At 39.7% G+C, this 25,002-nt stretch overlaps 1 protein-coding gene across 7 annotated transcripts in view; it reads right to left on the reverse strand.

Annotated features, from left to right (window-relative positions):
* The window catches only part of LOC131127936 (uncharacterized), a 290,462-nt gene that overhangs the window by 162,539 nt on the left and 102,921 nt on the right, over positions 1-25,002 (reverse strand). For all 7 annotated transcript variants that reach the window (XM_078789697.1, XM_078789701.1, XM_078789702.1 and 4 more), the window contains 2 exons: positions 5,672-5,796; positions 2,664-2,807 (listed from right to left, as the gene is read on the reverse strand). In XM_078789697.1, coding sequence (XP_078645823.1) covers positions 2,664-2,807; positions 5,672-5,796 — 269 coding nt within the window. The remainder of the gene's footprint in view (positions 1-2,663; positions 2,808-5,671; positions 5,797-25,002) is intronic.

Consider the following 25,002-nt stretch of genomic DNA (forward strand, 5'->3'; position numbering starts at 1 on the left):
TTCAAGATCACTCTGTAAATGATGTCTCCAGGCAGCCTATTTAGTACCTAGGTAGCCATGTCTTATAAATAGCAATAATTTATTGTGGCCAAAATAAGTACATATCAATCTTTGGAAATATAACCATTAATCCAAAGCACCTATGGGATAAATGTAAACTACACTTTCTATTCTATCAAGTGCACATCTCAAATAATTGCAATGTAAGTGTGGCAATAAGGGCATGCTTATCTGTGGCTGTTCACACAAATGCATTGTGCTGCAACCTAATAGTCTAATAGTTTGCAACAACAAAGAGGAGGATCTCCCCTGCGGATCACCGCTTTGGAGATGACATACAAAGTTAGATGCATTTGTCTTGGTCCATCTGTGATGACAACCCGTAGTGCTGTGACAAAAAAAAAAAATACTGCTTATCAGGTTTTGAGTAAAGAATAAAGTTGTAATATCATTTTGTGATGTTACTTGTTGTATTTTGCACAATATACAACTGTGTCATTTCCAATTAAGGTTTTATTGTTGTGATATGTTGATGTTATAATTGCAGTATATACAGTACATTCATACAAATGTCAACTCATGCATACATATATACTCCTCAAGTATTTAATTGTGTATATACAATGTTGATTTAAAAGTCAATAAATTAAAAGTGTAGTAGTGTAAGTAGTTTTTATACCAAATATTAAAAACACATGGCTATAGATAAAGTCTATAATGCCTACATGTGGACTCCTACAACCAGTCTATGTGCAAAAAAACACACAGACTTTCTTTAATATACATATGAGACTATTTTATATATTTGATAAGTGAGGGTGTGTATATGGTTAAGGAGGCGTGGCGCTAGTGTCTGCATGTGCTGGGGGGAGTGAGGAGAGGGTGAAGGACATAGTGTCAGGGCTTGTCTGACATGTGGCCTAGTGAGCTGGCTAGTTGGCTCTCTGGCTGGTTGGGTGGTTTGCCGTCTAGATGGGTGGTTGGGCACATCCCAGCTCCAGCCTGGCAAGACTCTCCCTCCCTCCCTCCCTGGAGTGACGGGCTGAGACATTAAGACAGGCGTTTTAATTAACTGTGCCACTCTTCCACCTGCTGCCCTCAATATGCTCTGGCCCAGGCAAGCTGTCTCTCATAGCACTGGCGCGCATGTTCTCTTTCTGCTCCATACCCTATTCATTTCACTTCACTCTCTTTCACTTTTTTTTAACCAATTTTCAAATATGCCCCTGTATGACTTTAACTTCAGCTCCCCTTAATCTCTTTTCTTAAATCCTATGTGCATCCATCACACTGTTTGACCCTCACAAATGATATTCATACCAGAAAGATAAGACACACGATTCCATGAAGCCCTGTGACAGAATTTGATAAATACTTTTTTTTTTTTTTACTCGTAGAGCGAATTCCTACATGTGTTCTAATGACCATCTAACTAACCATCCCATCCCCGCACACATCCCACCCTCACCCTCATGCTCTTCAAATCTAACTGGTAATTCAGTTCTGCCCGACACTCATCAGGCTATTCATTAAGTCCTGACTGCAGATGGATATTTCAGTTCCCTCATGACAGGGTTGAGCTGGGGATGTGACAGCATTTGAAGAGCAAATGTAATACAGCTGCAGATTTGTTTGACTGTGTTTCTGTACGCTTGGACATGTCTGTGCTCATAAATGTTTGTGTTAATAGGAGTAAATCTTTCATTGACCATTTGGTAAACTCACTGGCTATTGCTTCTCTAATAGATTAAATCATTTACAGTACCTCACAAATGTGAGCACACTCCTCACATACCAGCCCACCTATCTTTTTAATGGACAATACCATAAGAAATTAAACTTGGGGATAGTTGAGTATTGTCAGCATACAATTTGTATAGTATCCACTATGACTCAACACACAGCAATTGTTGTCAACCGAGACAACAACATAAGTGAGTCATTGTCTGGCGTCATTGTCTGGGGCTGCATGAGTGCTGCCACCACTGTAGAGCTTAGGGTCACTGGTGAAAACATTAATTACAACATGTACTGTGACATTTTGAAAAGAAGCAGGATCCGGTCCCTCCAGATGACAACTAAAAGAACACAGCAATACATGATCTGTGGCTCTATGCTAAAATTACATTACACTTTTAGTTGGGTTAATAAAAGGCAACCGCATTACCAACACTGGAAAGGGATTGTACAAAGTGTTTTATTAAAAAGGATTAATGTCCTACTCCCTTTGAGAAATAAAGTCTAAGAGGTAGAGCTAAAACTGATCTACTGTGAAGGGCCCTGAGTTGTATCATCACTATAGTCCGAAGACTGCAACAGGGGTTCATATATCACCCATGCAGATGGGGAGCATTGGTCTGCTTTGTAAGGAGAAGTGACTTTGAATCCTCTGCAGTGAGGTGAAAGAGGCTATGTGTTTATACATCCGTGCTGGCCCCTGGGAGAGCTGTTAATGAATGATGTGAATAGATGAATGCTGCAGATAAAAGCATATACCTTCATGACGGCCAAAGCGTACAGCCAAGTATTAATGTATCCTATATGATGAGTGTGTGAGCATTCAAAGCATGTGCTGTGAGTCTGCATACGTATATAGCGGACAATACAGCAGATTTAGATAGAAGAAGTGTTTGCATTATACTTTAGAAAGATTATATACTGACCTGTTAGAAGCAGGCTATGCCAGCATCCGGCAGCCATATCCTTCACCGGTGAACACTGTAACATCACGTGTTGTGGGTAGAAGATGTTTTTTTGTGTGTTTCCACAAGCTCGTCCACAGCCCCACTGAAACAACGTCCCGTCACCTACATATCACAATTAAGAGAAAGATGCATGTTTAAAAGCACATCCATCCATCTATTTATTTTCTATGCTGCTTATCCTCAGTAGGGTCGCAGGGGTATGCTGGAGCCTATGCCAGCTGATTTCGGGTGAGAGGCGGAGTACACCCTGGACTGGTCGGCAACCAATCGCAGCGCAGTTATAGACAAACAATCATTCACACTCGCATTCATACCTATGGACAATTTGGAGTCGCCAATTAACCTAACATGCATGTTTTTGGAATGTGGGAGGAAACCGGAGTGGTTAAAAGCACAGTTTGTTTTAATATGCATAGCCTATTCGGTTACAAACTATCGAGGTGTGGAATGCTCAATCTTACCCAATATTTATACCAACAAGTCTGCTTTTGCACAAACTACTACACATTCATGGCCATAGACAACCACAACAATGTATATATTGCTGTGGACACCATTCAATTATATGTGCACCTTTAGTTTCTCTTGTGTGACACACAGAAATTGTGTAACTCCAAAAGCACAAAAAGTTTTTCTTTTGTCATGCAGTTACTGTGTAATAGACAAGCGCTCACAGGAGTGTTGCCACTAGAGCGGCGTGTGTGCACCGCTGTGGAAGCCTTCATTCAGCCTTTGCCTATAGCAGAGGTCATTTTGTGACAGTGCTACGAAAACAGAGCATAGACACAGGCCTTTGTCAACACTCCCCCATCCCTGTGAAGTATGCAAACCAGACATTCCAAAGTGAGGCCCGCGGGCCATTTGTGTACTGCATTTTAATGAGCCTGTGAACAGCTCGTTGTAGAAAAAAAATAAATAAATAAAACAAAAAAAATATATATATATATATAAATATATATATATTATATAAGTATTATATAAGTATAAAATAACTAATAAAAAAATCAAAGTCTTATAGATCACTTATACACATACACAATACACATATAGTTGATTAATAAAAAATAACTATAGCAACTTCAGACCAATCCATGTCTTAAAATAATGTACTGATTCAAGCCCCACACATATCCAGTGAAACCACACCCACTTTCTGTTTATTATTTGGGTTTATTTAGTTGGGTGAACAGATACAGATAATGGTGAACTCGCTCATTCATTTTTTTTCTTTTTGTTTTTCATTCTTTATTCTAATATTTCCTTGGACAGCCTCTAACTTTTGCTATGGCATCGTTTCTACAAGCTTCTCTAAACATTTATTTCAGTTTGCATTACCTTCTCCGCAAGATCTTGTATTGATAAAGGGAGACGTCATAATAAATACATACATTACATATAATCATCAGTGTGATAATAAATGAATAGTAATGTAGATAAAAATTACAGAACAAGTTCAAAACTCTTCTTCCTTGTATTTTTCAAAAATCAACTGCTCGTATTGTTTCTTGAATTCTAACATTAGTTTTGTTCTAATAATTGACTATAATATGCATTTCTTACCGCCTCTAGAGATTGTTGTCAACATATTTTTATATGTGATGTGTTTTTTCTGCATTCTTTGTTTATTGAAAGATAAATTTCTTGTATAATGCATTCTACTTCTTACAGGCATTTTTTACTCATTTTGTCATTCATGGCTGATTATTGTTCTCTCATCTCCTGCACATTTCTCTAAAATGAGCCCCAAGGGATGTGTCTTTGGATGTGATTGTTAACCATCGGAAGCGACTCGATGCACAAGTTAAATAACTTGTTGCCAGCTTAATCATTATCACCATAATTTAAAAAAAAAAATTTGGGCCAAGCAGTGGCCAGGGATTTGGACTATTTCGGTATTAATGCACTGATATTATTGTTAAACTTGATTGGTTTTATCAGAGGTATGAAGTCTACAGACTTGCTTATTTACCTAAAAAAGACCACTATTTAAATACATAACTTTCATCACAACATATGTTTTATATGTCATGAATGAAGTGCCTGCTGAGTGTATATTCAAATGAAAGCTGGAAGGAGACTTTCTGTTAGCAGGAGGACTCTAACCCTCTGTTCATTGCATCTTGAATGGTCCTCCAGCACATCTCTAGGACCATGTTGTCCTTGTTGTGGTTACTGCTGCACGAGGCCTCTGGTGATAAATTATGGATGCAACTCAAAAGCTGTAAAATTTGTTGTATCTTCTATTATCTTCATGTTAAAGGCCACAAAAGCTCTTCAGTGAAGTCAGCCATTAAGAAATGACAGGTATTGCTATCAGGCTTCTTTATAGCCTATTACCTGCAATGACAGCAGCTGCTGCTGCACCACTGTACAGCCTATCACATTATTTGCAGCCAAAGTCAGCTACTGTGTCATTTCACCTCATTTTCTTGACAGTGGTATCATAAATCCATTGGGCTGCAGGGGGAACTGTCGACTACCTCGATTATCTTCATAGCCTGAATGAATTCTGAAATGTATGTAACAGGCAATGACTGTTATGGATCAGAAGCCAGGGCCATATTCTCTCACTTTCTCTCCCTTCTTCCTTCATTCACGCATGTGATGTGTACTGTAGATTGAGGGCTGGGAGGCCTGATACTCGCATAAAACTGAGTAAAATATGTGGACTTCGGAGCACAGTGAAAGATTAGAAATTCAAATAAGGTCAGAATTAACCAATTTTTTAACAAGAACTTGTGTTTTCTTTTCAGAAGACTTAATTTCACATGGCATGAACTACGCACATCTGTGTTAATTTGCATACATTAAAAGACTATAAAACAGTAAGTAAGAAGCATGGAATAAGAGCCGGCATTAAAAAACAATGGGTAAAATTAAAAGTATTGACATTATCAAATGTCAGTTGAATCAATATCTAAAGACTCAATGGGGTTTTGTCATATTTCCACACTTCATTACTGTACCTGTCAATGCAAGACTGTGGTTGGCCCCACAGATGACCTTAGACACACGGTCCAAACCTTCCACAAAGTGAGGGACGATCACATTCTCATCAGAACCACTGCCTATTTGTCCACAATCATTGTGCCTGTGGGCAGAAGAACATGAACACATTATTAAAAACATAATTAAATACCTGAGGGTTGCCATTGTTGTACTATATATTTTATAATAAATATCACACTGAATGCATTCAAATATTGAGTTCATTTTCTATAGGGTAATAAAAATCAAATTAATTAAAGTGTGGCAATGAACAAGTTCCACTGGGAACTGCGGAACATATGCGTGTTCCAACCATTTCCACACGTCCTCTTTGTGACAATAACGTGGCCCTATCAGAGGAGAAACACCTCACTAACTAATTAGACTCTCAGGGTGCATTCTGACAAAATAAAGAAAGAAATGTGCTTGAAGGAAGACTCGGTCTCAAGCAATTTGCATCTGCCACTTTTTTACTGCATCTGTTCCAAGTGCCATTCAGCGCTCTCGTCCTCCTTTTGTTGGGAAGTGTTGAGCCCCAACTATTTAAACTCACCTCCTACCTACGCAGAGCTTTGTTCCAGCTCCTCTGCAGGCCAGTAATGAGCCAACTGCCACAAAACGGCTTGGAAATTAATGACTCATTACGTACGGGCCCCGGACCGCTCCACAGCCTCTCCTCCCCCGCTCTACCACACATGCATGCACGTAATCTCCTTCTCTCTCTCTCTCATCCCTTCAGCCCATACAGAAAGACCCCAACACCTCCCTATAAATTAGAGCCTATTACAAGACTCCCATGTTAGCAGGGCAAAGAAAGAGAATCTTCACAGCTCAAGAGTGTGTGTAGGAGAGATTGGGGGAGTTGAATGCAGAGCCTTAAGGTGCTCTTTTCACACCCTCACCCTTATCCATTATGCCAGTGTGTAGAGCCCCCTCGGAGAAATGTGCATGCCCAAAAAGACTTGAGGTTGAAAATAAGTCACGGGAAGGATTCTTGGTCACACCTTTTGCCTCCTCCTCCTACTTCAGTGTCAGATTATATCATGGCTAGTCCTCAAGACGGGCAACATTGTCACAGTGCTCCTCTTCTTAAATGAAGTGCTGAATGGCATAAATCAGAGTTTTCCAACCTCTGAGTCAGGGCCCAAAATGGGTTGCAGATCATTTTTTAATGGGTCACAAGGTAAAATACCGTAAGCTGTGTATTTGATCATCAAGCAGCCACATAGTTTCTAGGAAATGGACCTTGTTTACTCGGTTTTTTATGCATTGTGAGAGTATATACAAAGGGGCATGGTACATTTTGACTTGATAATATTTGCCCATTGTTCCAAAAGTGCACATACACAGATTTTCAAATAGATTTAGGCGTGGGCTCTCGCTGAGCCATTATAAAACATTATTGATCTTCTGTTAAAATTATTCTTTTGCTGATTTAGATGATCATGATTTTTCGACCATTTGTATTGAGTTGTGGAATCATATAAAGTAGCTTCACACAATAACCTGCACATAAAACAATCTAGAGCTTCCAGTATCTGTGCCTATTCCAGCTGTATTTCCTTGGATTTGTGCTTCTGCTCGTCTGTTCATTTTATTCCACCCACGGTCCGCCTTCGGGCCAGCCCACTCCACTGTGATTAGTCACAGTTCCAAAGTATTTCCCAACTACACACTTTCAGAAGTACCGTTGGTGTCGTTGTGCTCAAAAGCTGGACGTGAGGCCGTTGTGTTTACTAACTGCATACCATCTTGGCACAACATCGGCAGTGAATATGTGATCATTACACGTTTTTTGTGGGACTACCAGACATCGGTGAGCATTGTGGTTCTCTCCACCTCCGTGGACACACAGTGTGTCCACCATTAATACACCTTTCCTGGCAAGAGTGCGCTGCCTCTGGTTTCAGCAACAGTTTGGCGGATATTTCACGTTCATGGCAACGAAAACAGTCCTGTGTGAAATGCCGTTGACAGATGAAAATATTTTTCTCTTTCTGGGAATCATAAACTCCAATAACTTCTGCCCTTGTAAACAGAGAAGCAAAGCTTGGGGATGGGCGGGGGAAGCAGCCATCCTAAAACTTCTTTCAGGGCTCACTTCCAAATGCGCAAACCTCATTATCTGAAACTTTGGCATCATTTAACACGATAATACAACATTCTAACTTATATGTCAGAAAAGTGGAAAAATCACAATAGATCCAGTTTAACATGATGCTGCCAGAATTGTGCTACATCATGGGTATGGTATTCTGGTCGTACAATACCTTTTAATTGTGGCTAAAAACCTTGACATGTTATGATTTCTTAGTTTTACCCTCCATTTCACTCCTCAATGCAATACCTAATGATTTAAGGATGTGTACCCTGCCTCTCGCAAGACATCAGCTGGGATAGTCTCCAGCATACCCCCATGACCCGAGTGAAAATAACGGGCATAGAAAATGGATGGATGAATGTGCTGGCCTTTGTTGGGAGCCAAACTATTGTTCTACATTTCTGTTATTTTGAAATTTCTCGTCTTTTTTTCCCTTGTCGGATATTTCCATTGGCACATCATACGTTCATTGGCTTTTGAGGCTATGGAGCATTTCAAAGCAATCCCTCTGAGAGTGAATGGGTGAGATCGCATGAGCTTGAGGTGGTTTAGAATGGCAAATCCTGCTGAAAGTGTCATTTCCAGTCTGAGACATCAATTTGGTGTGTGAAACGAGGCCCCGAGAGAGGCCAATAGCCTTAAAGATTCCTGACAAGAGCAAAAGGCCTGGGGATCAACTCCTACTCACCTGGATAAAACGGGAATTTTACAAAGCCCCCCAAACACACGTAGCAAAGTGAGAAAAGAAGAGTGAAGAAAACATGATAGACAATTGAGACAAAAGTGCTGAGCGAACTTAAATACAAAAGAGTTGTATTTAATCGTTTTTAGGGCATATGATTTTTTATGAGGAACATATTATATCATTGTGACACTCTCTCAACAATATTTATTTCAATCGTAAACACTAATTATTTTCCATTTTCACTGTCCTACTAATGTGTGCAGTGCTTGTTTGCACTGTATGGTAACAAATACATAAAACAGGCTCAAGCCACTGATCCCCATCTGGAAATGCTTAAAGAATCTTCAGGAAGATCATAAGTATAGTAGATATGGAGGTATTAAAACGCTGACATGTACAAAGTATAGTATATATTTCATATTTTCAAAAAACTGTCAAGGTAGACAGGGCATTAACTGCAATATAAAGCCTCAGTTAACTTAAGTGAGAGCAAAACGGCTGATAATTATTGCGCCAGCTCGTTAGGCTTGTTTTGACACCAAAAGTACTTAAATCACTATGCAGCCATATGCACAAGCGTGGATTCAAATACACACATGCAGATGTTACACTTAATTCCTGGTATAATGAGGCATGCTGCATACAGGTTGTGTGTCACTTGTTTAGATGCACAGAAATGCTTCAAATTAGATTCATAGGAAATTATCATGCAAACTATATATGCAGTCATTAATCTATCGGCTAATGTATGAATTGGTCATCCAAAAACATTCCATGTCATACCGATTGATCAAAGTTATGCTTGTGTTGTTCTCTGCGTCTTTTGAATACCACAAGAAGGAAAATATTTAAAGCTAGGTCCTGATAAATCAAGACAGTTTTTTCATTTTGTCAAAATGTTATCCATGAAATGGCCATGTAGAAAATCAAGGCATTCATATTTCAGACCCCCATAAGTCTTGTCTAATAACTTCCAAGGAATAAAATCCTTGGGACGGCCATGGACGTTTAAGCTTCAATGCGGTAAAATACAATGGCTGTAAAATATTAATGTATGTGGTAAAATTATGCGGGCAGTAATATTTTAGATTGCCGCTGTCTGTGAAAAGGCATATCTATATTTATTTACAAGTAGGCCTAGTGGATGAGGGGCTTTGTTTGAAGCCATGTTTATGAATATCAACTCAGTCTCCAAGGTAAGTGGCCGTAAATTTACCACAGGATCTTTGTAAAGTTCCCTTGGAGGACATAACTTCAGGTCTAACTACTGCCTTCCGTCACTTGACTTTTAAACATTTAGATGTAGCCCACCTAACAGTTACTAAATTATGAAGTGGTCCCTTTTGAGTGTCGCAGTGTTGTAACTTTGCATTTATTTGGTGCAATTAAAAGGTGTGTTTTGTCCTTGATCTGGACTGTTTGACTTTGGAAAATTGTACAGCTGCTGTGTTGCAGATGTTGCCAATGACATACTTAATAAACAATGATTTTACATTTTTTTTTTCCTTTTCATATGCAGATCCAAAGTGTAAACTACTTCAGACGGTGACCTGGGCAAATGCAGCCTCAATCTCAGCATATGATCAAAAAGATTTTGTAACATGTAGCTCAAATCACCTCAGGCCATCAAGGCCAGCTGGAAGAGTTCGTTCCATGTGATGAACCTTTCATGGATGACTTATTCATGCTTTCTTTTCCAGCCATATCGCTGACATATGTATTTATTTTTATTCAAGGCTATGGACATCAGATCACAAGGATGATTGCATTTGTAATGGTGTTACAGTTGGTTGACTTGGAGATGATGGATACACAGGTCTGTATCCTCCGGCAAGGATGGTCACATAAGAGCCAGGCATCCAGAATTATGACAACAAATTTCTCAAGACCAATGGATTCAATCGAATTTCACAGCTGAACTCTTGCCCTTCACTTTAAAAGTACAATCACAATCAGCTGTTCTGCCAAAGGACCAATGCAGCAATGACCGATATCATTACACAACATGATTTCAAGAAGTTGATTGGAAAACAAAAGGTTAAGCAGTATATTATATTTGTTTGAGTGCTGCACCCCATGCAAATCACCACAGCAACACTCACACAGCATTACTTTTCCATAATTTCAAAAATTTGCTGGTTTTAGGATCAGGCAGCAAATTGTGCAAGTTTTGAACAAATTGTTAAGTGTCTGTAAGGGTCCATCCATTACTGATGGAGAACCGCCCAATAAAACTGCATTGGTGCTTTTCTACTCTTGGTTGTCACTAGGAACAAAAACACAACACATTATTTTCATAATTCATATTGTCAACCTGAATGTACACCTGGTAGCGTATGAAGAATACAATAGTGGATAGTACAAGGAGTAGCTTCCGTCCGTCATTCCTGTCATTTTGACTACAGACACTACATGTGTATGTGGTTAATTTTGTGTGACTTAAACACAAATAAACAAAATATCTTTACTCATGTAAATGTACCCTTAATTCCCCCTCGGTTTGTCTAATTTCTATCCATTATGTCTCTAACATCCTATAGGATGACACTGAACACCTTGTATACATCTACTGTCTTGTGTCATTCGGTCCCTTACATTAACTGACACTTTGAATCAGTTCACACCCAAAGTGCACAGAGAAAAGTGCTAAACGAGGACTTTGGGACATGTCACAGTCCACTTAGAGAGCTTTACAGTGAGACTAACGGCAGCTCAGACAGACTGTGGGCATTTACTGTAATCGTAAGCATGTAAGAGATGTGAGGCAATTAATCGATGTGTATTCAGGAGATATTTTTCCATTCCTCGATTGCAACCCTGCCCACTGATGAAAAGTGAATATAGCTGTGTTTACATGTGCTTGATTGATTGTCACGTTCAGTTGTGGCCAGGACCTGGGATACATGTTGGTAGAAAGATTTAATCAAGTTATTTATTAACAAAAAATCAATTCACAATGAGCAAAACAGCACATGAAAAGGCATTCATTCATTCATTTTGACCGCTTTTCCTCACGAGGGTTGCTGGAGCCTATCCGAGCTGTCTTCGGGCGAGAGGCGGGGTACACCAGCCAATCACAGGGCACATATAGACAAACAACCATTCACACTCACATTCATACCTATTGACAATTTGGAGTCCAACCTGCTCTACCACCTGAGCCACCGCCCCACAAGAGCTTGGGTAATGGAAAAGGTTCAGTAAAGTCATTGATTAACGAAAAATCAGTAATATCAATGTACCCGATCACTGTATCATCACGGCATGTATATAAAACGATAAAATGCTATTAGAGGTTTTTTTTTTTCCTCTCGTGACGTGCAATGTTAGCTGGCTCATGCCAACTCGTTTTCTTTCATTAGAACGCACAGAAAAAAAGAAATAATGTTTCACATAAGGATTGTGGATGATGGGCAAAATTCCAAAAATGAACAGTTTTCCTTTAAAATGATCTAAATTCCCCCAAAGTTCTGTCACAATCCCACCGTAGGTTTCTTCCTCCCCTGTCATTTCCTGTTTTGTGAGCAAAAATCAAGCAGACCCCCACACCACTTAAAGGCAGTATTTACAGTTATGATCTGGCTGTCGTGTTTTAAGGAGGCTAGCTGCGCTATGGCTTTTTTTATTCATTTAGCTGCAAGGCAGAGGGTGATAAGACAGAACGAAGACTTCCCTCATACTGAGACACATGCCAAGTCTGACATAATCCAATCGGGTCCATTTTCATCAGCTTTTGTTTTATGTTTTTTGCTTCTCTTTTGGACTTTCCTTTGGTTCCAACGATAGCTCAAAAACCTGAAATGACACAATTCGGTCGCAGTTGTATGGCAGTGAGGCTGCGATCCAAACGGCTTTTCTGCAGAAAAATCCTTGAAGACCCACACACATTTAAATCTGGCCCTGGGGGCAACAGACTCTAAACCGCTGAGATAAAAAGACATCCAGGCCAAAAGCAAAAATATATATTTTAAGGGAGGGCTTACCATGGCAACAAAAAGGCATGTCAAACTTGTGGAAAAGAGGCATTCTGACTGAGGAGTAAACACAGACCACTGTGCCTGTAGGAAAGCCTAAGAAAAGCTCTCCGCATATTAAAGGGCCCAGCCTCACACATGTATACAACTAAGGGGGAGACAATGGCAGTAATAACAGGCGAGGCGTCAGGGTTTGGAAAAGACGGTTAAACGGTCATTTGCAGAGAGAAACAAAATGGGGCCTAATCGAGGCTGTGCCACTGGCATAAGCCTAGCAGAGAGATGGAAATAGCGCACAAATGATAGATGCCGAACACTTCAAATTGACAAGCACTCTGGATGTTTCTTTTATTCATCTTGCAAGCAAACTGCACCTAAAATTTGCAAGAATATTTTGCTTCACAATGGTGATCATATATTAAAGTGAACTTGATACGATAAGATATTGGTTTACACCTGGACCGCAATTCAATAACATCAAGTCTCTGCATAAAAAAATCACTTGTACGTCAATGGAGAAAGAAGAAGAAAAGGTGGGAGTCTCATGAACAACAACGATGCAAATGCTTACATTTTCAGTGTAATCAGTGCCATGTTGGAACAAAGACATTGTTCTTATGATAGGAGAACATAATAAGCTCTCATGAAGGGATTGATTGTTCTCAAATCGTAGATCTTTGTAAGAGGGCTTGTAAAGTGGCGCTAAGTCTCATTATAGCACAGTATGGCTACATTGCTTTTGATTTTCTGTCAACATGCCTCTTAACCAGGCACTGTGTTTACTAAATGCATGTGGGCTGAGAGATGGATGGTATATGTTGTTTGTCTTCGGCAATCCACGGTATGTTAACTATTACTCTGTCTCACTATGCAAATATTTACAGATAATGTATGACTCTCTTGAATATTTGACGGCACACTATGGGTTTAGCTGATGCAACCAAACTTAAGTCACTTAAAACTAAAAGTGAGACAGGATTATATACAGAAAGCGTGCTTCTCCATTCCCCAATTTTGTACCCTTACATGTCATGCCAATTTGCCCATTTGAAGTCGCACATTTTAGCAGTGATATACCCAAACCCTGCTTCCTGATGGTAATGCCTTTTCAAATGTTTTCAGTATATGATATGACTTTGAAAAGGCGGCATTATAGGAGCCTCTAACCGCTCATCTATACACCGATAATGCGGTACAGTCTATTTACAGGAACAGAATTATCTCTCAAGGCAAACATTACAACACGACAACAATAGAGTTTGGATTGGAGTGATGAGAATGAAAAGAAGCTTCACAACAAAACTGATGAACACTCTTTAAACTATATATTGAAAAATGGTTTTAAAAATGTACAGTACAAATCTCAGCATTGAGTATAGACAGACCAACAATGTCGTGTCTTTGGAGTGTTGGTCTTTGTTTACCCCCCTCCTTTCAGTCTTTTGTTCCGTCTGTGTTCCGGTTTGCTGTTCTGTGTGACAGCTGCCGAGACGGCGCTAACGTTCAGGGCTTAACCTTGAAGCACTTTAAGCATTAAAGTCCTGCTCCAAGGACATAAGCGGCGGCCCTTGTAACACACATGCACGACCATTAGTTATGTTTGCTGTCGGTTAATGATAGCAATTTGGCAAAGCTGAGCCACTAAAGTTAGCTAGCCTATCATAACAACAGCATGACTGAAAACGCTCTGAAACTAATTTTGTGTGTACTTCGAGAAAGGCAGCTATCTCATTCAACTCAAATTGCAGTTTAACTTGTAACTGTGAAATATATATATATATATATATTAACAATCTGTTCTTTTAAATGGCAACATGATATTCGGGGTGGCATTCTGAATTTTTTTGGATGCAAAATGTTTTATGTCCAGCCGGTTGCAAACAGCCCCTTGAATACTTGCCTTGAACAGTCATTATCCAACAAATATTGTGTGTCATACTACCTAATATATCCGATTGTGCAAAGTTGAGAAATGTTGCAATATCCCACTTCATTTTATTCTGTGTGGAAGGCAAAGGAGGAATAAATTCAGGATCTCCTTTTAAGGTCCTGATGCACCAATTTTACAGGATCGCTGCATGAAAGAGGCTACTGTCTATTATAAGTCAGTCATGTGTTAACGCTGTGGCCTGGTCATGGCCTCTCCGTCCCCTCTGAGTACTCCAATAAATTCAAATGTAATGCTCCTAAATGAGCTCACTTACATTCAGCGATATGTGTCATCTAACACGTTGGCCTTCATTAAGAAATGGCGCTCAGGGAAGTGCCAATGGGTGATCCTTCATGAAGAAAAGAGGGCTGTGGGGAGGTAGACTGTCACAAAGTGAATGAGGAGGGTTTAACACCTTTCATTACCTCCATTAAAATTAGTGGACATAAGAGCAGATACCATCAAGAAATGCAAAGTAACACCACCCATTGAACATCGGTCTACCAGTTAGGCCTTTTATATTGACAGTTGTAATAGGCTTTCCATTCTAGCCTCGAATAAAGCTGTTCAGTGCCTTCCTATCTGCCTGTTGCTGTAATATTATGCACTGCTCCTACCATAAGGTTAGGCATATCTATTGTTAAATTCATAGTTCAAATGTTCCTCCTGCCCCAGCAAAGAAAGCATGCTCTTTAGCTATTATTTATCACAACAAAAGGGAGCACACAAAGAAAGGATAACCCCTTTCTATTTCCTTTAAAAACAGCTTCATTATAATAATGTATTTTGATTAACGATGTTTACCACAGTGCTGTGCTGCTGGAAATTGCCTATCCATAAATTAAACCAATAAAAGTTAGGTGATGAATTATTTCCGAAATAAACATTTGTGAGGCTGATCAGTCTCATCTCACAATGCCAAAAAATTAAAATATTTTAATCTCTTAATTTTAAATCACTGTTATTTACATTATAAATACATACACTAAGTAGTTAGAGTAAATCAAATGTGTTGTGTTGTAAGATTTTAGAAGCCATCAAATTTTTAATGACCTATTTAACTATGATCTAAAGCCTCTACCGAGACCAATACGACCCTTTTTTAAAATGTTACAAAATGTGGGATAAAGATACAATCGTAAATAATAAACTGTCAGATACAGTTTAGATTTAGGTGAATTACAGGGTATTTCATATTATAAAAATGTGTTTGCGGCATGTTTTAAAATATAATAGTATTTTAATTATAGTATTATAATTTACAGTATGTGACTTCATAGTTAGAATACAATAGTTAGAAACTTAACTGGATGAAGTGATAGGATACAATGAACTTATTTCCACACTGGTTCATAAAAGATGGTTTGCATTAATACGTATAACACATACTTGGGTTTTCAGTTTTGCATAGAATTTGGAATTCCCCATGTGGGACATATCTTAGTAAGATATGCCTTTGTCAAATTAATATTTGTGAATCATCGGAGACAGTATTTGTACGGAAATAATGAGAAAATACATTGTCATTATGTATTATGTGTCATATAAACATGCAGAGTAATACCCAGACAGACAAAATGTAACATTTCAAGCCGGGATTCAGTAAGTCTCTTCATTTTGGATCACATCAAAGTCCAATGAATACATTTCTGTGTTCTCCTGTGATAACTCCTTGTTAATGATGCTGCTTTCAAATGTTGTTCTCCGCATGGCGCTTGTATTCAGAGCAAAAGGCAGCTTTCCCTCAAGGTAAAATTTACTATCTCACAAAATAAAAAGAGGCAGGAAAAAGAGACGCGTTGTGGGGGCAAGTCTAACATTGTAACATCTCTGTGTTTCATCTAAATCACTGACAACAAAATAGCCTCTAGCATGATTCTCTCTCGCTCTCTCTCTCCCTCCCTCAAAGTTAACTATGACATCTGGCATGGGCTCTGAAAACCATGACAACAGACACCACGACTACAAATCCCACCGCAGCATACAACAGCGGTGCAACAAGAGAGGTGAGGGCAGACGGCTTGCTAATAGGGGAGAATGCAATGTAAAGAGATCAGTAATTACAAGCATTTAAACAACTCACAATAACAAGTGGATTATGGAGAGCCTTGCTAATGGAAGGACGGGTGTTGCCTCATTGTTTCCAATGTAAATCATGTATCTTCTGGGGTGTGATGGAACATGCCAGTGTTTGGAAATGTACAGCTTAGGTATAATTACATCTAAGCAAATAACTGGTGAGGTTGTACAGTGATTTGTACAACTCACTTACATATGTCCACAGGAACCCTTTTGTTTGCCCTCATGAGGCTTATTGTCATGGTCAGCATAATCAATAGTACATTGCAATGCAGTCTTGCATGGAAAAAAAAAATAATTCAAAAGAGCTTGGTCTGGGGAACCATGGCAGGTGGACTTTGCCATTCATTTCCCTCAATTGGCCATGAATGATAATCTTAATAGACGTTCAAGAAGATTAATTATTTCACATATTTCCTCATATCGGTCAAGACCGAAGACCTCTCTCCATTCAGTTTTATCTGAAACACATTTTTGTTCAGGAAAAAAGATAGATTGACAATGCAAGGGAAGTCCTTTTTGCTTGATGTCCCTGACAGCTTAGCATGTAATTACTGTCACACAGCCACAATAGCAGTACTTGAAAAGGTGCAAGGACAATCAATTTAACTTTTCAGGATGGCAATTTAAGCATAAGTGCATAACTTTTTTTTGAATGCCTAAACATGAAGGTTGTTTAACTGTGCAAATAACACATGTGGCATTTTGGATTTCTGTTCCCCTTTTCAAGCTTTAAGCTTTGGAATGGACTGTTGAGCAGCACCCTCTTGTGAAACTTGGGTGAAATGCAACCTACAATCAAGACTGCAGCTTTTCTGCAACCGGCTGCTGCAGCACTCCTGACGTTACTCAGTCGTCCCTTTGCCCACTAGACTCGTTTTTTCTTTCTTTTTTTTGTATTTCTTACTCAGCTGGTACAATGTAAGCAACCCCTTAGTCAAATATTTAGATGTTCGATTCCAACCTCTTTAAAGGACTGCCTCGCCACAGAGAAATCAATGGGGCAAGTTCAAATGCCAGTGAAAGCGTTCAAACATAAATAGATCATTGCAGGGCTGAGAGGAGCAGAGCAGAGGTGGGAGGCGGTAACGGGGGCAAAAGGAGGGTGATGAAAATGTATGCACGACCATAGAGCAGCTATACATATGCATATGGGTGGAGAGGGATTACATCGAGGGAAGCAGAGACACTGAGAGGTTTTAAAAAAAGAGGGTGAGCGCTTGTGAAACACAATGAGGCATTTATGTTTACCAACGGAGGGGGCGGGAGCGCAGAGGAGGGGAGGCATGCATTTAGTACATCATTTTGTACATCACAGCAAAAAGGTGTCTTCGCCTCCTGTGCTAAAGAGAGTGACCTCTAGTCAGGGCCTAAGGGTGAGAGGCTGAATTGAGGGATGTGTAGCAGTTAGAGCAGCCTCCTCTTCCCTTGTGGGAGCGACACTGCACCAAATAGCACAGGCAAACCAGGGCATTAATATCCTCGCACAAACCTCCTGACAATACCCCATTAAGTATGTACGCCTCTGTACATTACACACCTTGAACTAGAAAACAATTGCACCCTTTCTTTCGCCCCCCTCAGCACTTGAACTGCTGCCAAGAAATGCAGGGAGCACATTTTATTATATATTTTTATGTTTTATAGGCACAAACGAGAGGCTCCGTGCATAGACACACACACACACACACAATAGTGAACGCCATCACTGTGTTCTTTACATAATCGGTTACATTGTGACACCTACTGTACCTTTGTAGCAAATGACTGTTTCCCTTTTATTTTGTTGTGTTTTCCCTCTATCGCTCCCTTCCAGCCATGCGTGTATCATCTATAATTACAATCCACACTGATTCCAGCCCGCCCTGCTAAACCCAGCCTACAGTAGAAAATAAGAACGACGAGTGCAAGGTGCAAAATGAGAGCTTGACACAAGAGAGGGTAAGAAAAATGTAAATACAAGCTGTGGCTGTGGGGTAACAGCATCAGCACAGCATGATTATGTTTCTAAACGGAGAGCGTGTCTCATGACGAGGGTCCCTGTCCAGATATTGATTGCTCCTGTGGCTGCAACACTAACAGCAGTGGAGAAGCATTGAACTTTAAAGCAAATAGTCCTTCCCCACCCCTCTCAGGCTCCCCTCAAAAGCGATCAATACAGGTCGGCCCAGCATGGATAACACCTCTATCTTGAATAATGGCTTTCTTCCAATATCTACTGACCAGGAAAGAGACATGGACTTGCTGTGAGACTGTTAAAGACACATCAAAATAAGAGGGCAAATGCAAGGAACTAGACTCAGACATGTAAATAAATAAAATTCAACAGAAATATCACTGTTAAATGCTGTCACATGAAACAGTAAGTTCATAGGCTTTTGGAAAAGTACCACAGCTCCAGTACAATACAAAGATTAGCAGTGAATAGAGAAATATTATGACATATTATGAGCAGCTTAGCAGTAAAAATCACTGGTGCTTGGACAATCCCTGTCTTTGGTCTTAAAAGTGTCGTCCGTATACACGCAGGCGTAATACGTCGAGGTGGGCTGGTCATCTGTTTGATTCCCATTAGTACGACATTAGCCGCTGTGACCCTAATGTTATCCACTCCATTACTCTGCTGCAAGAATAGTGGAGGGGATGATGCTCTTAGAAAAGAGGAAAGCCAAGAGGTTCAGCATGGTTGGGCAGAGCTGAAGTGTGAACGGAGAAACGCCCATCGCCTATTTGGAATCACACAAGGACCTCATGGGACACCCAGAGGGATACACTCTGCATTCACATTGGGCCTGTCCAACACACCCCGAAAACATGAAATGAGGCACCCTCATGATGTTGAACATATCGATTTAGAGGAGAGCGATCGTCTGGCATGCAGGTCTAATTGGAAATCAATTTACAGTAGGAAACAGCACAAACAATGAGTTTTGAGTGGAAATATCTCCATGCCAATTTTTTTTTTTCCAGAAACACCCTTTGTATTGTTCCGTAAATATTAACGCTACCTTAATTTTAAAAGTAAGAAGAAAGTCAACATTTTGCAAAGGTAAAAAAAAGTTAATGGCGCCACACCACCTGCACAAAAATAGCTTGTTTGCTCATTTTTTGTGTGTGAATTAGGTGAGAATTGAACGATGACCAGTGAAAACAGCCTCCTTAGGAGATAATATATACTGTATGATGGCAAGCTCCGAATGAATTTGCTTCACTTGGTTTTTCACAGTTTTTCCAATGAATGGATGGATGGATGGATACCTACTGGAGGCATGGCGGAGGTTAAGCGTACGTGCTGTACGTATTGCGTAATGTTCTCTGATTGGTTTATCGTTGCCAGCGTACGTATTACCTCCCTGTGTCCGTGAGGAATGGTCCTAAATGGTGAATTTTTACAGATTTCGGAACTCAGTGCACACACAAATTGCTGTTTTTTTAAAAAGATAAAGTGTGCCTTATAATACTGGAAAATATATATAATATAGTATACTAGCAACGTTACTTCTGCATATACCTTGCAGTAAATTATGGATAGAACAGCATCAACTGCCAATATACCTGAGTAACTAAGACACAAAAGGTTTACAAATAAGTGGCATTGTAATTTTTTTTTTAATTATAGCAATTCTCACACAATTGTGGCATTGTGACAGTTTTGTTAATATTGCATTCTTAGTTGATTTTTAACTCCTACCAAAACGTTGAAAGCAACTAGAATAAACAATATTTTCTTGAGGTGACAAGTTAGTATCAGTTGAAAGCAAATATTAAGGATGAGCGAGTACACCACTATCTGTATCAGTTCACACATCTAAATGATCTGTATACTATCTATATTTGGAGTGGGCGGGGAATAAACTGAAAGTGGATGTGGTTTAACCATAAATGGGTGGGGGCTTAAATTAGTACATTATTGGGTTACATGACTAAACATTCCCCAGTGAAGGCTATGGTGGTCTGTGACCCGAATGACAACACATTTTTGTCAGTGTGGGCAATATTCAAGGCCTACAGGTAAGTATACAACAGTAGACATGGTTTTAAACATTCATGCAACAGTTGCTTATGTTAATGGAAAAATGGTGGGATGGTCAATTGGCTGAACTCAATTGACCTAACATCCTAACATGAACCATAGCCCTCATATGCCCCCCCCCCCCCCCCCCCCCCACTCTGTTGTCAAGAGAGGAGATGCTGGCCCTGAGAAGATGGAGTCTGGGAGGTTCAGCATGGCTGGGCAGACCTCAAGTGTGAACAGAGGAAACGCCCCATTCTACTTGTCCCAAAAATCCCTCTGAGACCTTAAAACGGGCACCAGCTTGGATTCATCGACACAGAGTCATGATAGAGTGCCCATAGCCGCTTCCTTGCCGCAAGACTTTAAGCCAACATTTGATCGATTAAACAGCGACCTGATTTTTTTAAATTTAAATATACACATTTTGTCAAAAAATATTGCCTTTTTATTTTTATAAATTGATGTGACATGCATGCTGAACAGATGAGCATTCCAATAATAAAATAAATAAAATTACAACTATTTTAAGTCATCTACTTCCCAATCCAAAATAAAATCCCCAACAAATAATTATATATAATTATCACAGCAAAACCAGGGACTTTAAGTCGAACAGAAAGTGATAATTGTTTTACAATTCTGGTAATGTTACATTAGCCGTTACAACTGTGTTTGCTAGTTAATCCTACATGCAATAGTTGTGTTTTAATTGTACAAAATTAAGTAAGTGTAACAGTGTGCTTGTGTGGCAATGCTGATGTTCAGAATTCCGGTGTTTGTGACTACACCTCACAGTGCGTGTGATTGCTGGTGTGGAGAGTGACGGAGATGTGTACGCGCGCCGGTGTTAGAATTGAGCATGGAGTCTGTGTCATTCGAGGTGAAATACAACAAAACTTGCGAGTGAATCAATGTCATCTGTGTAGGTGGAAAAAACTAATGTTAAACATAACACATTTTCGCCTCATTTCAGTGCCACTATCCATCCATTCATTTTGTATAATGCTTATCCTCACTACGGTCGTGGGGGTATGCTGCAGCCTATCCCAGCTGACGCAGGGCACATATAGACAAACACTCACATTCATACCATTTTGGAGTCACCAATTAACCAAACATGCATGCATTTGGAATGTGGGAGCAAACCAGCGTACCCTGAGGAAAAACCCACGAGAACATGAAACTCCACACAGAGAATCAAACCTAGGTCTTCCCAATATCCTGACTGTGTGGCCTACATGCTAACCACTCATCCACCATGTGGCCTCAGTGCCACTAATTACACATGAACAGTATTTATAGTGACTGCACCAAATAATGCACCTAGATTTTTCAGGGGTCTGTTTACTACTATTTACATCAACACAGGTGTGTCACTACGCATCTCTACTCTAGACCATTGTGAGTAAAAAACGAAAAACTTCATTCGATTCCCCTCATTGGTTTGAATGAGGACAGCATATCTTTTTCAGATGTTTTTTTTTTTTACAGAAAAAAATACTAGCTTTGAACCCTGCATCTTAAACAATAATGCAACTTATATATGGCTAAAATAACTGTAGTTCCCATGATGTCGAGAGAGTCAGGAAGTAGTAAATATGAGTAATAAATGGACACTAATGTCATGTTTGAAATGGCGTTGTGATCTGACGAATCTTAAGTAAGTTTGATCAAGTGTAGAATCACTAAAGTCTTTGCTTGGACGACTTGGACTGCTTGGATCGCAGTAACTGTTGAACTGTTGCAAGGTTAATAGCGTGTGGATATGCCACATTAAAACATGGACACCTGCAGCTTATAGACCAGTGCGGCCAATATATGTAGAAAATGTGCATTGTCTTTAAATGTATTTAACACGATCGGTCTGGAAACAATTAACTGCTATAAACAAAAGATTACTGTCCACCCAAAAGTATTTCTTAAATATTGACAATCATACACTTCACCCAAGATTAACTATAGAAATATAATGTTTACCTAACTGCTACAACATGTGCTTGGTATGTTACAGTTTGTGTTACCGACCACTTCTTTCCTGTTTTTCCCAGTAATTCCCAATGTTATTAGGTCCAATTGTACTAATTGCAGCAAAGAGTGGCCATAGGACATCAAGGCAACTTTTGACAGTGGTGAACTGTGCATGTGTAGGGAAGTCAGGAGAAAGTGGTACTGTCCTACAGTTGAACCCAGGAACCGCTCTTTCACATGTCTCACCTTTCATCCCATGACCCCATTATTTCTCCTCCCATAGTATCCTTTCTAAGCAGAATATGGTTGATTGCCCGGGTCTGTGGATTGCTCTCCCTCTCATAATGTTATCTTAAGAAATGTGGAAACAATTGAACCTCCATTTGACTTTGGCAGCTGAAATGACTACCACATTGGCATCCTCCAAGACCGAACATACGTGTGTGTGTGTGTGTACGCAGAGTTCCCCCCTAGAGATTCCACACAGGGATTTCAGGGGCTGTGTGATCCAGTGCCTCTCATCATGGCAAATTGACCATGTGCACTTGATGGCCAGTTGAGTAATCTCCTGACACGTTGGCTTTACCACACCACTCCGCAATCACAGAAAGAAAAATAACTTTGGGGAAGAAAAGTCATAAATAACCGTGCAGAGAGAGAGAGTCACTCTCTCCTTGCCCTCTGAACCAGGTTGAAAACAGTCAATAAGAGAGGAACCACATGATTTTCACAAGAGTTGTGTGGTTGTAATCATTAGCAGAGCCATTATGTGTCCTAAAGTGCAGTGCTAACTGTGAATGTTCAATTCAGTGAAGAAAAACAAATCATTTGTGGCTCGAGGCAACATTCAAGGTAAAACAATACTGCTATTATCCGGATGGGAATGGACACTATGTTACGAGTTACTATAAATTATTGAAAGAAAGACGAGAGCCTGGCAAACCATGTAATCAAGACCTAAGAGACCACAAGAACAATATTTGTATTAAAAGATGATATTTATATATGCATTTCAGGTTATTGAAAAGTGACTTTTTGGAAAACTCCAACCACAACCTTTCCTTACACTGCAAAAACAGCCATACTTGAAAGAAGCTCAAATTATCTTACAATGAGACAACTGTTCTTATTTCAAGTAAAAAATCAGGAGTAATCAAATGTTTCTTGGCTAGTATTCTTAGAACTACAATCTTTTTCTTGTGACTTTTAAGAATATAATGAGTCATGAAATAAGCATCTTGTTCTTAATCACAGAGCAAGATTTAAGTAAAATTGTCTTATTACAAGAAGTAAGCCAGAAGCTCTTATAATATTCATAAATTGAGATAAAATGTGCTTTTATAAGGCTAGATTTAAGACTTCACAGTCTTATATAGTAGCTAATATTACTTTAGAATTCGATTGACACAAAAAATAGCCTTGTAGGTGTGTGTATTTATCACAGACATTCCCCTTTGATGATGATGATAGCAGAAGGTAGTTCGACTTTGGTGCCACAGTTGACATAACTTTGTCAAAACAGCCCAAATCAAATAAAATAAATCCTGTTGTCATCATTGAAGTACAAAGGGTAATGTATTGGGATGCTGCAGCATATGTATAGTTCTAACTCATGACCCAGCCACAGGCCTAGGTCTAGGAATGTATAATTGCCCACATGAAGCTGGATGTACTCACAGGAGAGGTTGGGAGGAAAGGGAAAGAGGGAGGGCAGTTGAAGGGCTTAAGGGGGAAAATGTGGTCATCAATTGCTGGCAGCAGATTCAGGGAAAAGATTATTGGATGGTAACCCAGTGGCAGATGTCTGATGAGTATCTATTAACCTGCTCCTTACATCTCAGCGGCCATGTTACTGATGAATTCTGACCAGGAGGCCTTGTACCGCCCAATAGGAGGGGTGGCTAATCCCTCTCCACAAAAAAAAGGGCTGCCAAAGACCTCAGGACCTGATTGGCTGTATTTGTTCTGCACTGGCACAGCTAACAGGGGCAGAATGCAACTGAGGCAATACAAGTCAACCCCTGCTGGGTCCGGTCCATTGCTCCTCTATCATCATATCAGTCTCCTCTTTTATCGCTTTTTCACCTTCTCCACCTATCTCATTCAAGTGTTATGTCTATCAGGCCACCCACTGCCCGATGTAGGTGGCTATCCACTTAACCTTTCAGATGTCCTTCCCTCTATTACTCAACTAGTACCTCCTATTCTCAGTCATCGCTACTGCTCAAGGTCAGCATAAGATGTTACACATACACTATCGACACATGACTGCTGCTAATATATTATCACAATTACTAAAACACTTGACCTTGTCTTGTAAGGAATCTATTCGGGAGGAGTGAGCACACCACTATCAGTATCTGTATCTGTTCACCCATCAAATTCTTCTGTATCTGTATCAGTACTCACAGTGGGTGGAGAATAAACCAAGAGTGGGAGTGGTTTAAAAGGAAATGGCAAGCTAATCTATATATTATTTTATGTCTGAGATTGACATGGATTGATCTGAAGTTGCTATATGTATTGCTTATTATTCAGCTATATGTGAACTGTGTAT

The sequence above is a fragment of the Doryrhamphus excisus genome, linkage group LG3, assembly GCF_037039965.1.
Source record: "Doryrhamphus excisus strain RoL-2023G ecotype Guam linkage group LG3, RoL_Dexc_Guam_v1.1, whole genome shotgun sequence".
Taxonomy (NCBI): domain Eukaryota; kingdom Metazoa; phylum Chordata; class Actinopteri; order Syngnathiformes; family Syngnathidae; genus Doryrhamphus; species Doryrhamphus excisus.